The sequence below is a fragment of the Echiichthys vipera genome (genome assembly GCF_963691815.1).
Source record: "Echiichthys vipera genome assembly, chromosome: 21".
Classification (NCBI taxonomy): Eukaryota; Metazoa; Chordata; class Actinopteri; order Perciformes; family Trachinidae; genus Echiichthys; species Echiichthys vipera.
The window spans coordinates 9,397,632-9,411,749 of NC_139846.1; the positions used below are offsets into that span (position 1 = coordinate 9,397,632).

At 42.8% G+C, this 14,118-nt stretch overlaps 2 protein-coding genes across 26 annotated transcripts in view; one reads left to right on the forward strand and one right to left on the reverse strand.

Moving 5' to 3' along the window:
• Positions 1 to 7,996, forward strand: kif9 (kinesin family member 9; the record flags this gene model as incomplete). The annotated part of the gene is made up of 20 exons (XM_083936060.1): positions 1 to 87; positions 1,049 to 1,202; positions 1,537 to 1,643; positions 1,723 to 1,953; positions 2,438 to 2,521; positions 2,633 to 2,725; positions 2,903 to 3,050; positions 3,162 to 3,226; positions 3,324 to 3,401; positions 3,563 to 3,631; positions 4,261 to 4,365; positions 4,468 to 4,523; positions 4,608 to 4,695; positions 4,838 to 4,968; positions 5,345 to 5,518; positions 5,651 to 5,859; positions 7,049 to 7,228; positions 7,340 to 7,419; positions 7,684 to 7,788; positions 7,916 to 7,996. 20 exons carry the CDS (start codon positions 1 to 3, stop codon positions 7,994 to 7,996), a joined length of 2,325 nt encoding a protein of 774 aa, XP_083792186.1.
• A 141-nt stretch (positions 7,997 to 8,137) lies between these two features.
• Positions 8,138 to 14,118, reverse strand: part of scrib (scribble planar cell polarity protein) — a 64,278-nt gene continuing 58,297 nt past the window's right edge. For 20 of the 25 annotated variants that reach the window (XM_083936224.1, XM_083936230.1, XM_083936228.1 and 17 more), the window contains 4 exons: positions 13,925 to 13,962; positions 13,333 to 13,407; positions 11,609 to 11,663; positions 8,138 to 10,209 (listed from right to left, as the gene is read on the reverse strand). In XM_083936224.1, the coding sequence (XP_083792350.1) occupies positions 10,073 to 10,209; positions 11,609 to 11,663; positions 13,333 to 13,407; positions 13,925 to 13,962 (305 nt within the window). In that variant the 3' untranslated portion in view covers positions 8,138 to 10,072. Of the gene's footprint in view, positions 10,210 to 11,480; positions 11,511 to 11,608; positions 11,664 to 13,332; positions 13,408 to 13,924; positions 13,963 to 14,118 lie in introns of all 25 variants that reach the window. The other 5 variants (XM_083936229.1, XM_083936216.1, XM_083936234.1 and 2 more) reach the window with 3 other exon arrangements.

Here is a 14,118-nt window from a genome sequence, read left to right on the forward strand (position 1 = left end):
ATGAAGTCTCACAGCAGAGTGTTTGTCCGGATCCGACCAACGGCAAACTTTTCCAATGACGTCATTGAATGTCTTCCTGACGGACAGGTGCGTTGAATCTGTTTTCATTTTAATTTAGGTTACTTGTCACTTAAATTTCAGTTTAAAACTGGTTAAATCTACTAATGTAAGTTAGCAAGGTTAACTTACAGGATAGGCTAACGTTACTAGTGCAGACGCCGTACTTGGAAGCTAATTTGCGCATGCGTGTTACTCATCAGGGGCTTTTAGGAAAATTAATTGAAAAACATTTAATTAAACTTGGTATTAAAAAAACGATAATATATAACTCAATTTTAAGTAGATATAACAATATACAGAAAAACAAAGAAGTAGAAAAGCAACCAAAAAAATTCCAGGGGTCATTATAGAATTGATGGCTTCTTTGTTTTTCGATGAAGTCATTGTCTTAATATATAACTGTATTTCTTGTGTGCAGGGGCTCCTGTATGTAGGCCGGTTAGGGAACTCCAGTCATTGTATGTTACCTTGATCATTAGACCAGACTGAAGTCAAATAACTTGTTCTGTGTTTTCATACTGACTTCCAACAGTTACATTAATTAGTCGTTTAGGTCAAACACAACAGTCATAACCTAGAATGATTCACCTCCACCAACCATTGTGTTTTTCCAACTTTAAGAACAAATCTAACCATCGTAACTTTTGCCTAATAGGCATTTTGACATGCAACAACAGAAAAGGCACAGGTGCATTTAATTACATGCATGATGGCTGCGCTCCACTTAGCCAGGTGTCTAGTTCCAAGGTCCTGATAATATATATGGTTGCTCACTGGGACAATTAAATGGAGTGGAGCCATCACTTTTAATGATATCACTTCCATAAACCTGGGCTTTTCTTACTTTTCTGTTTCAGCTATCCAAATACAAATTACATCACATTTCAGTAATGATATTGTAGTCCTGGAATGTAACACGGCACAGTGTTGCTTAAGGATAATTACTGTTTGGTAGTGTACACTCAAATCTTTTTGTCTTGTCCCTCAGACGGTGAACGTCCATCACTGGAAAGACTCCAGGAAAAGTCAGCGGAGTTCCTTGTCATTTCAGCTGGAAGGCGTCCTGCAGCAAGTGTCCCAGGAGGAATTGTACGCCAGAGTGTGTCAACAGGTCGTATTGGGAGCACTGGATGGCTATAATGGTAGATCTATTCATCTACTGAAGTGTGTGTGTGTGTGTGTGTGTGTGTGTGTGTGTGTGTGTGTGTGTGTGTGTGTGTGTGTGTGTGTGTGTGTGTGTGTGTGTGTGTGTGTGTGTGTGTGTGTGTGTGTGTGTGTGTGTGTGTGTGTGTGTGTGTGTGTGTGTGTGTGTGTGTGTGTGTGTGTGTGTGTGTGTGTGTGTGTGTGTGTGTGTGTGTGTGTGCGCGTGCGTGCGTGTCAAATGGCCCAAATTGAATTATATTGTTTAGGGATTTTCATGATCTCCCAAGAAATTAATGTATAGTCTATAGTGCCAGCTGTTGTGTGTTTTTTCAGGTACAGTGATGTGTTTCGGGCAGACAGGTGCAGGAAAGACCTACACCATGACAGGATCCACAGAATCATACCATCACAGAGGCATTGTTCCTCGGTCCCTTCAGGAGGTAACTTGCATCATGCAAAAAGATTATCTCTGAAACACCTTGACCTCTCACGTTTTTAATTCTTGAATGTGGCATTCAGGTGTTTCAGGAGGTGGAGAAAAGGACTGAGCATGCCTTCTCCGTGCACCTGTCATACCTGGAGATCTACAATGAGACCTTGGTGGACCTGCTGTCCTCGCTGCAAGGCTCACCACACCCGTCTTCTCGTGGCATGGTGGTGATGGAGGAGCCGGGCAGAGGGGTGTTCATCAGAGGTCTGTCTCTTCACCCTGTCCACAGTGAGGAAGAGGCTCTAAACTTGCTGTTTGAGGTGTGTGCTCTGATGTTTACAGCTGTAAAAACCTGTCTATGGAGGAATAACGTCTAAAAATGGAAATTACGTTTTTATTACAGTTTTATAAGACCAGCAAGCACAAAATTAAAATGTCTTAATGCTTCAAACCCTTAATCAAAAGGTTCAATATCATCTTTTATTTTCTATATTGTGCCCCCTGCTACAGTGACAGACTGCACTCGTTCCTTCTTGTATCCCTCTGGAGAAAATGGAAGCACATTTGTAAAGAGGATGTAAACTGCAGTATTTATTTCATTTTGTGTCTAATTTTCTGTGCCGTTATTTTGTGGTTCTTTTTTGCCCAGTTTTTATCTATGTTTTTTATTTTATCCCAATGACCTACAAGGCTTATGCTCTGTAATCAATTTTGGTTGACCAGGGTGGGAGCACTGTAATGATAATGACTTTTATGGATGAATAAATTATTCATCACCTTGATAAAGCTGTTTTCTTTACTCAGGGTGAGATGAATCGCATTATTGGATCTCATACTTTGAACAGGAACTCCTCAAGGTCCCACTGTATCTTCACTCTGCACATAGAGGTACAAGTCGAATTAAGGGTTTATTTCATCGTTTACTGTGTTGTGGGTGCTCAAACGTGCCTTTTCCTGCATTCAGCTTTAAGTAGGAGAAAATGTCTCTCTTGATCGCAGTCTCGATCCCGGACTCTGTCTGATGCCAAGTACGTCACCTCGAAGCTGAATCTGGTGGATTTGGCTGGGTCAGAGAGGCTGGGAAAGACTGGGGTGAGTTTGAGAATGTCTGACTTCACATATCTACATTGAATATCCAGCATGAAAGAGCACATTTTCCATAATGTGGGATCTTTAACTCTTGTCTTTTGGACAGAGTGAAAAATAAATATGCATTTCACTATAATTTTTCACGTTTTCCAACCTCATTTCACCTTCCTGTTCTTGCAGTCAGAGGGTCAGATGTTCAAGGAAGCCACGTATATCAACAAGTCGTTATCTTTCCTGGAGCAGGCCATCCGGGCTCTGGCAGACCGTCGCAGAGACCACGTTCCCTTTAGACAGACTAAACTCACACATGCCCTCAAAGACTCACTTGGTGAGACTGCCAAGGCCTTTGCTTTTAACAATGCTAATATTTGATAGTCTAAGTGGTGCTTCTCTTTGAAGTAATACTTGCAAAACATAATGAATGTGTCCGTTTCTGTAGGAGGGAACTGCAACACCGTGCTTGTGGCCAACATCTACGGTGAGGCTGCACAGATAGAAGACACAGTAAGGAGTGGAATATATGATATAAAACAGACAGATTTTCTTTCTTACTGGATGTAGTGTCATCACAGATCTGGATGATGATTATTATTCTTTGCAGCTCTCTACTCTTCGTTTTGCCGCTAGAATGAAGTGTGTCCGGACAAACCCTGCTGTTAATGAACACATGGATCCAGCAGTGAGTTCACACAATATTACACATGATGTGACACAAAAACTACTCTGGGAGGTCATACATGGGTATAAATATGTGCTATTTTTTTTTACATTGTTATTTTTGTACTCTCTGTGTCAGTCATCAGACAACATAAAGATCTCATGAAATTTACTGTTGATTAGGCGCAGATCAAGAAACTTCAGAAGGATGTACAGATGCTGAAAGAGGAACTCTCCCTCTGCAATACAGTGGTTAGTAGAGCTAGCAGGCAGACAGCACATCTCATCTCCTCTTCAACCTCTTATCCGGGGTCGGGTCGCGGGGGCAGCAGCTTTAGCAGGGGACCCCAAACTTCCCTTTCCCGGGCCACATTAACCAGCTCTAACTGGGGGATCCTGAGGCGTTCCCAGGCCAGTGTGGAGATATAATCTCTTCACTTAGTCTTGGGTCTTCCCTGAGGCCTCCTCCAAGCTGGACATGCCTGGAACACCTCCCTAGGGAGGCGCCCAGGGGGCATCCTTACTAGATGCCCGAACCACCTCAACTGGCTCCTTTCAACGCAAAGGAGCAGCTGCTCTACTTCGAGTTCCTCGCGGATGGCTGAAATTCTCACCCTCTCTCTAAGGGAGACTCCAGCCCCCCTCCTGAGAAAACCCATTTCTGCCGCTTGTACCTGTGACCTCGTTCTTTCGGTCATGACCAGCACATATTCCATTATAATGTGTTAATCTATTGTCCTGGTTTACTGCCAAAACTCTGTTGCAGATCAGCAAAACAGTTACTACCACAGTGCTAATGTCTTCTTTAACACATTTGATTCTGTAACACATTTCAGCTGGTCATATTAGAAGTTGAATGCCTATGATTCATCTTTCACCAGGCGAGCCGGCCGAGCATGACCTATGAGCCGTTGTCTGAAGCTCAGCTGGCTGAGATCCACTGCCAGGTTCAGAGATACCTGAAGGGGAGCCTGGAGGAAATCACTGTGAGAACACAGCTATTAATTCTCCCTCTGTCATTCCACATTTTGTCTTAGAATTGTCCTTCAAAGGCTTTAAATTTCTCTCTGCATCACATCTAATTACAGATCACAAGTATCAGGCAGGTCCAAGCAGTATTCGCCCAGTTCAAGCTCGCTGTGCTGTGAGTATCATCTACCGTTTTAAAATGTGCAGTGTTTATTTAGACAAAAATATGACACGGCTTAATTTGTATGTATGTGAGCAGGGAGCAGGAACAGAAGGGGAAGGCTCAGCTAAGTCAGACCTGCAACTTGGTGGAGAAAGACCCAAGTACAAACACAGCTGCTATCAAGGTCAGTCAACATTTGATTTACCATTCAGGGCATCTCGCATAAATAAATAGTTGTAATTCAATTTGTCTTGTACCTCTGTCAACAACACCTTGTTTAGTGAACAGTTCACTGTGATCAGACTTTGCTTTGTTGACTCTTTTAGGAGTGGGATACCAGAGGCAGCAATGAGGATGAGAAGGCTGGCAGCTTTGAGGTGTCTGCTCAGTCACAGAAAAACACACAACGCCCAAGTTCAACCAAAGCCAAAACAACAAAGTCTAGGGAAAAACAGAGGTAGGTGAATATTTCATTAGCCCACAGGTAGCTAACAGACTCCATGACCATGGCAGCATTATACTACTTATTTATTTCTCCGGTGTTTCCCCCCAGGGTGTTGCAAGCCCAACTTAAACCCTGCTGGATTTAAGCATCAGAATTGATGTTTTCAATGTATTTTTAACATGCTTTTTAAACTAAAATGTGTTAAACAAGTGGCAATCTCATTTAAGGATTAAGGAATGAAAAGCCAACCTAGGTGCAGTTATTGGCCTGATGTAAGTGGGGCCATATCTGTGTGATTGACTATGTACTGATTGAAGCGTGCAGGTCTAGACTAAGTTAAATGCACTAATTCTGTTTTCCTAATGTCACACTCAATGTGATTATCCAGCCAAAGCAAGAGACAGGGGAGTCCAGTTTCAAGGAAGCGTTTAGAGAGTGCCTCCAAATCCAAACTCTATGCTGTCCAGACGCCTGAGAGGGAGCAGGAGTCACAAGAACCAGACACAGAGAGCCAGGACACACAGGAATCACACCCGCCTGGCAATGAACCCTTTCACCCTGAGTATGTGTATTATATGAATATAATCTGACCTGTTAAATCGTCAGCTCAGATATCGTTGGCAGTCCTATAAATGGAATGTGCACAGTGTTGTTTTATACCCTTGCCACTGATAAGTTAGCGGTCTGTGCCCAGCTCTGTCCCACCCAAAGCAGAAGCCTTCGAGGATTTTAAAGTCGGACAAGGAAGCGAGATCAACCACATCCTTAAGGAGAACAAGGCTGTGCTGCTGGAACGCTGCAGTCTCCTTCGACAGCTCACTCAGGAGGTCAACGCTGTCAAGAGAGAGATCGACTGCACCACAGCCACAATGCAACCACACAATGAGACAAGAGAGGGCGGAGGTACCCTTTTCCCCCCTATTTTTAGGCACTTTCACCTTTTACAGTTTACAGTGAAGAGGCAGACAGAAATGGGGTGGGGGGTAGGACATGCAGCAAGTCTTTGGTTTTAATTGAAGCGGTTACGTTGTTAACACACGGCTACCAAGGCTCTCTGGCCGATGTACTTAAAGCCCAAAAAAAACTTAAATCATTCAAAGGATAGGCCGTCTCATGCAGTTATTTTGGGGGCTCTTCTATGACTTTTTTCAAGAAATTATGTCATGGCTGCTTTAGACAGGCTGTCTTATGACTGATTTAAGCATTTTTGGACAAACTTTACTTTGACTTTTTCATGACTTTCTACAACATATACTATTAAACATACTATATAATATGTTGTAAAAAGTCATGAGAAAAGTCAAAAAAGTACAATGGCGTGTAAGGGCCAAGTATGTAATAAAAAAAAAATACAGACCCAGGGGAGGGGGGCAATATTTTGAGAAAAAGGTCACAGGTTTATGAAATTAAAAACTAGCAAATCTATGTCACTGACATTACCTGAATGTTTATTGTAGCTATGACAACAACAGGCTAGCGTTTCAACAACAATAAGCCATAAAGCTAGAATTCGGCACTTTTGAACAAAAACAATCACAACTCCCGACAGTCAAACCCCTCAGGACCTTAACGGTATGTCGTCACAAGCTAAGATATGAAAGAAGCATAAATCCCTCTCCGACACAGCAACGTTCTCACAGCTGCTTTACTGGGGAAATGGAAATGGAAATGGTCGGAGAATTTGAAAATTTTTTTCTTTTAGCGATTGAAATGTTTGTGATCATAATACACGGACCCAAAAGATACACAGACCGTAAAACAGTGGAGGAAAAAAAACCCATTATTTTTTCAACTTTTTACGAGAAGATTTGCTATTTTTTTAAACTTGTAAATGTGCGACTTTATTTTCTCGTAGATTTGCTAGTTTTTAATTTCATAAATCTGCGATATTTTTCTCAATGTTACCCCTCCCTGGGTCCATTTTTTTTTCATACTTGGCCCTAATCGCCGTCGTGAACAAGTCATAGTATAGTATGTCAAAATATAATAGTATGAGTTTTTTCATTATTTCTTTCTACATAATTTCACTTTTCCAACATGTTTACTATGACCTTTTTATGACGCTGACTTTTCATTGGGTTTTTGAATGAAGGTCAATATTTGGTTATTGAAGGGGACCCAGTGCTGCAGGAGTCAGATGCCACTTCACTGATGCAGCTCAGAGAGCTGAAGGCCCTGTACCGCCAGAGATACGAGGTGCTGCGTGACGTCAAGGCAGAGGTCAACTACTGTCAACACCTTGTGGATCAGTGCAGGGTGCGTCTGCTCTCTGGTCAGTTCTCCAGATATCTGATTTCTTTCTTTGCTCACACAATGTTCAGAGCTGGAATCACTGTTGCCTTTAAAAGCTAATAAAATAATCAGTTGCTCATGTGTGTCATAGAATTTGAGAACTGGTTTAAGAAGTCTTTCCTGGTACCCGAGGACGAGCTGGACATCACTATGGATAAAACCCTGGAACAAGTGGGTCCGCCTCAAATTTACAACAGCGCTCATGTAGAAAAGTATTATATTGTGTAGTTTTAATAAAAAAAAAATAATTAAACAAATTCTGGATGTAAAAAAAATAAATACATGGTGACTGGTGACCTGGTAACAGGTGACTCAAGCACAAGTCCCACTCAGCTTGCAAGAAATGGAGAGGAAAGCAATTTTAGTTTGACGTGTATTGAAAAGGTTGCAGTTTAATTTCGCAATGAAGTTATTACGTTTCCCTGCTTATTTTAGGTGCGAGATAACCAGAGATCTATGGAGCAGCTGCCATATGAGCTCTTTCCTCACAGCCCCAGCTCTGAGTCCTTCTACAGCGCCCGCTACAGAACCCTGAGAAGGGTGGGTGTCTCACATCATGTCAACTCACCTGTCACTTCTTATTGCCTGGAAAACCATAGTTAAGTAGAGATGAGCAATCAATCTGCAACAAAAAATGAAACCTTGAATGATTTTTCCATCTCTACAGAGGAATAGCAGGGCGCTGCAGAGGAACTCGTCTGCAGGATCTGGACTGAGAAGACTTCCTCCAATTCAACCTGTTAGCTAAGTGAGTTTTATGTGCAAACTGAAGTGGGTAACCCAGTGTCCACGTGCTAAATTGGAGTGACAGTGTTCATTAACTTTCCACAATTAGTGTGCACATTCGAGTTAGTACATTAATCAAGCACAAAAGACACAACGCAGTGGATCAGCTTCTTAAATGAAAAGTAAAATTTATTATTCCTGAACCACAAAATAGACTTCTTTGGTTGTACAAATTCACTAGTTACAGTCTTGCATGAGCTCTAACCCTTGACACTAGGACTTCTGACCCTTTCCCTCGGACCTATTTGCAAGTAAAAGCCCCCAAAGAGAACTCGAGACAAAAGAACAATTTAAAACGCTGCATTAATAATGTAGTGAAACCCATCTGAAAAAAAGATTTACCTACTGTAAGTTAAAAAAAGGAGATATCAGCCATTGCAAATGTTATCAAACAAACTGAATTTCAGTCAGTGAGAGCAACATGGAAAGCTATCATTAGAAGACCCTACATTAAATTAACACAAATTCTACTATACTGTGATTTTGAGAAAAAAAAACCCATCAGATACATAAACTGACAGGATGCCAAGCAGTGAACTGAATGAAAACAATGTGTTGAGAGGGATTTCTGATGGGTTCTGCCTCTCACAGCTCTCCCATTAACAAACCAATATACATGCAGAGAGCCCCGATACCAAGCCTGCCCGAACCCAGATGTGTCAGCAGTCCAGACACTCGCTTGGTCATGGTCAAGGTCAAGACTGGCTCAGTTTCAAACCCAACGTTTGCTTTCCTTTCAGTATTTGTACATTATTCACACAATAATAAATGATTTTTCAGTGGCCTCAGATTTAAATTAACCATAGACAGAAAAATAAAACACCTGCTACCTTCACGTCACTCTAGAACTCCAGATAATTCAAGGATAGAAATGAATGATTCACATTGACAAAATAAAAAAAATAATACCTTAAACAGGGCAGGGTGAGTACCGTTAGTTAATGATACTAAGAATGCATGCTTCCTAACTTTAATATTCATTATTGTGATCTGTTTATCTGTAAACCTTCCTCCAGTGCTCATATTCTCTACAAGAGGGACGTAACACGCTCAATTCAGCCGCAGGCTCTTTACCGTGCTGTGACACTCGTGTGTGCAGCTTTACTTTGTCCAAGCAATCGAATATGTAGATATGCTTCTCTTGAAAAACACCAGGTGGATTTGTAAGTGTATATAAAGTAGATTAAAAGAAAGCTTTGACTTAATGACCCAGAAGTATCTTTAAACTAGTTTAAAGATCATTTATGACAAGCATCATTCATGCTCTTTGTGCCCAAAAGGACCAGAGGAGTTAAAACTGTAAGGTCTTCAATTTGAGTAAAATGCTAAAAACAATAAATTACTTAAGATATGTTCTAAAAAGCTGATCAGTGGCAGTGCAAACAAGATATGTACTGTTGCTTCTTTCTCCTTTTAAAGCTTTCCACAATTTGTGACTGTGAAGGTAGCAGAATGTTCCCTCCTCAATTAATATATACACTCTGTCCGCCCGAGTCTCAAGGAACCCCTGACATTTTACAATCTATTCACTGAAAGCCTAAAAAGATCGTGTTAGTATAGCTATGACCCATTTCTTTTCCAGTATGTTTTTTTTTGACAGCAAAATCATTGGAGGTGCAAAAATTAAAAAAACTAAAAATTCAAAAGTCACCTCCTTTTTTAAAATAGATCAGCTTCTACTTGGTAAACCAAGTGAACAACAACAACAACAGAAGAATGGTCTGCAAGTAGCAACACTAGCTAACCACACTAGCTCTTTCTTGCCGTTGAATGCCTGTTGAGCAACTTGCCGACTCATCCACAGACTGTATAGGCGAGACTGGCACGCAGGATATAAGTGAGTGTGCGTGTGGTGACTATCAGCGTCATAGTCTCTGCAGTGGTTATATATGGGAGAGTAAATCTCGCTCTACTGACACCGTGTGTAGTGTTTAGTGACTCTGCACCTCCTGTAGAACTCATGTATTACCAGTGTTCCACAATGTATTTCAAAAATGTGTGTTCGCATTATGTCCTCGACTTCTTTCAGTGTGTGGTGTTACGTGGGCACGGCGGCTTCCAGGCTGCGGCGGCCCTGCCTTAGTTTGCGCTTGTTGCTGTACAGGGCCATCTCCTCCAGGGCTGAGGTCGCAGGCAGCGGGGTGGAAACCTCGGCCTCAGGGCTTACAGCGGGCACTGAAATGAGAGAAAGAAAGCAAAAAACTTCACTCAAGATGCTGAAATTTATCTTCTTTTTACTCGACAATTACTCCCCAAGGGCAGCTGTGGAGAGGAAGAAAGATGAAGGCAGCTGGAGAAGCAGAAGATTCCTGTCAAGCTGTTGACTGAGAGTGGATGGACGCCTTAAAGCTGCGAGAGAAGCCCCACATTCAGATCAGCAGCTGGAAACAAGCAACAGTATTGAGCAGGAAAGTGCAGCACTCTGCACTGACTGCATGTGTAAACCAGCCACCTCCATTAGCTAAGACTCCATGACATTAAATTACTACAAGAACTCATTTTCAGTCTCTTCGTTAAAAAACACTAAATTCACTCAGTGTGTTTACATGCTTGGGACCGGGTTATGATTCGGTCAACCAGGTTTCTCATTTATTTCACGCGACACATGCAGGACAAAGACGCACGCAACAGTTAAATTGGTGAGCAATGCTTCCAAAAGAAGTTAGGGGAGAAGATGGCCGCTGCTTGTATTCACATTTTTTACAAAATATATATTTTTAAGAGTCAATAAAATGTTTTGGGCGGCACGGTGCGGTGGTGGTCAGCACTGTCACCTCACAGCAAGAGAGAGGGTTCCTGGTTTGAATCCCGGCTGGGGCACTTTCGTATGGAGTTTGCATGTTCTCCCCGTATCTGCGTGGGTTTTCTCCGGCTTCCTCCCACAGTCCAAAGACGTGCAGGTGTTAGATTCATTGATGACCCTAAATCGCCCGTAGGTGTGAATGGTTGTCTGTCTCTGTTCGTCTCTATGTGCCCTGTGATAGACTGGCATCCTGTCCAGGGTGGACCCGCCTTACGCGCGATGTCACCTGGGATCGGCTCCAGCCCCCCACGACCCCGATAGGGACAAGTGGTTGAAGATGAATGAATAAAATGTTTTGCTTTACTTTTATCACCTGATTTCTTGTGTAAACACATTGTCTGACCCCAACATGATAATAGTATCACTTTGCACTCCCTTTAAACTAATTCATGCACAGTCTGGATCACAGTTAGTGAGTTCATTAGTTTAGACATATCTCATCAGGTGCTTCTTCATATGTGGTCGGCAGCAGCAGGCGAGGCACACGCAGGTAAACACACCCATCCTAATACTGAACCCACAGTTACGCCACACAACTCGCAGGTTAGAGCATAAACGCACAAATCAACACGCACTCCTCATGTTCCAGTAAACACGTACAGATCACACACAGACCCAAAAACACATGCACACAGGATCCTACCAATAGGAGCTGCTTATCCCAGGTAGTCACCTGAATCAAAGGGGATAGAAGAAAGTCAGGTAATAAATGCATTATACATTGTTTTAGTGCAATTTGAAATACTCCGGTTACAAAGCTCCAGTTCTCACCTGGATTGCTGGAGCCGTCGTCGATGAACTGCATGTCATTTGCTGTGTCAGGGGACTGGAAGAAAGGAAGAGACAGTGACTAACTGAGCGGCGCCAGGTGTGTGTTAGTAACCGCTATCCCCAGGAGAAGCCATCACCATGTGAGAGGTGGGGCTGGCAGTGAGACCATGTGCCAGCCGCTCACTGCCGGTTTAGCAGACAACGCTGAAGCTCCCAATCTGTCAGAGCTGCAAAAGCCAGAGTTCTGCTACTCGACTACTCCCCCAGGCGTGTTAAAGGAAAGGGAGGTTAAGTTAGGTCGTCAGTTCCGGGGTTTGGGGTGTAGTGTAGGCACATCCACAAAGAGACAGCCAACAGCAATAGTACAGCACCAACAAGAGTCACCAATGCACAACGGGAAACCAAGCAGCGTGTTGAGTTGTCTTTGTGTTGATGCTTTTATATACAGAGAACGCTTCTGTTCCTCTGGTTATCAGTGTTGGGTACCGTTCACATTTAAACTGCTGCAACCTTTTTCAGTACTTTATTCACTTGATTTAATTAAAACCATTTTAAAAAAAATAAAACCCCTCCGTACAATCTGCAGTCTGTCACCAGGACATAGTTTTTACCATTGCCCTGACTCACTGTGACAAATTTCATTTCTCTGTTCTGTTTGAATATTCATTAACGGCTGAACGTCATATTTTTGAGGGAGGCTGGGTTGGTTCAAGCCTTAATTTAGTTTCTCATAATTGTTTAAACATTTGTAAATGTTTGCGTAGATCATATTTGGATTACAGCGATAGGTTCAGCTGTTACGTAACCCGCAGATCGTAGTGTTCCCTCGAGTCTCCGGTTCTGCATACCTCTCGTGTTTACATAAATAACACATAGCCTTTAAACACTACTTTTGCCTATTCATATACAGGAAACATTATGCAAATAAGTGCGTAATGTACAGTCATGTCAATTAAATTACGTCCACTGAAGGGAGAATACGGACACACTGAGCAACAACCGAGAGCGCAGACTCAACAGTGACACATGCGACCACAGAGACACGACCCTAAAAACACAAAAGACCACTTTGAGACAAGCTCACTCCAGCACTATTGCAGGACTCCCCTGCCTCCCCTCCCATGTCTTCTTCCGCGCAGATAAGAAGAGCTAACTGTTTCACACAGATCTACTCAAAATGTCTACCTTATGATAGCGCAGAGTTTCAAAATCCAGAGAGGACATCTAATGGAGGATGTTATTCCTCTGCCTGATGTGTGACCCATGCGTGGAACAAGAGAGTTGACGGAAGTGAATGTGAGAGTGGATTAGATGTGTAGTTTGTGGCCATTTCCCCCCGGAAACAATCCTGGTTAGTGGGATCGAAAACCTGTCTGCAGCTGGGGAGTGTTATTGTCGATGATTGATTAGTTAGCTGAGAGATAGTTGGGTGTGACGGGTTACTGCTATAGATGCTCTCACATTAGAGAGTGGTAAGTGAGGGGGCTGATTTGATGTTTCATTTACACAGAGCCAGTCTCTCTTCATGGTGAACGTGAGAGCGAGTGAGCCAATCACTATAGTGCAGAGCAGGAAGTACTGATCAATCATGGAGCCAAACCCTAGACTTCAGTCGCTCTGATGCCTTGTGATTAACACAGAAACTAGAGGGGAGAGGCAGCAGGGAGAGCCAGGGGGGAGGAGGAGGAGGGCGGGGCCCCGGGAGCTCAGCATGCAGCCAATACCTGGATGTCGTATACGGGTTTGGAAGAAGGAATGGCAGCAAACTGTCGGTAGTCAAACTTCTTTGACGACAGGGACTAGAAGGATAGCAAACGGGAATGAGCAAAGGGAAGAGTGGAAAACAAGGACAGGAGGAGGGTGGGACAAAATATAAAAAGGAGGTGAGAAAGGGTGGAGAAGGCAAAGGAGAGGAGAGGAAAAGGAGTAAGAGAAAGGGATGAGGGAAAAGAAAAGGGAGAGGTGGGAAGCAGAGAGGCTAATGGGTGATTCAAACAGCCAGCTGTGGGATATGATGGCAGAGCTGCGTGTGTTCTCAGTTCTGATTGGCTGGAGTGATGATGAGCAGGATGATGGGTTCATGCCAGTGTGATGTGAAGCTAATCTACCTGTTCTCCCCTTTTCAAACCACCAATCTTATTTGTTGCCTTTCTCGAATAAAACTCCTTTAGTCAAACTGCAAAGTCAGTGTTACAGCTTTTTTTTTGCTGATTCAAGCTCTCCAGTAAAACGTTCAAACTGACACCAAGGCCAGGGGGAGAATCTGTCAAAAACAAAACAGAAATTGAGAAAAAAGGGAAAAGGTTTAGCGCTTACCAGCCGGCCCGGAGAGGTAACTCCTCGAGGACTGAGCTCTGTCAGAGGAAAACAGAAGATGTGAAGTTAGAACAGAAAGGGAAGGGCTAGGAACAAACATTCAAGCTTCAGACTTCATTTGCTTGTACAGAATTCACAAAACAGAAATAACAAAAGGTAAAAACGCCAGGTCCGTGAGGGAATATAAATGAATC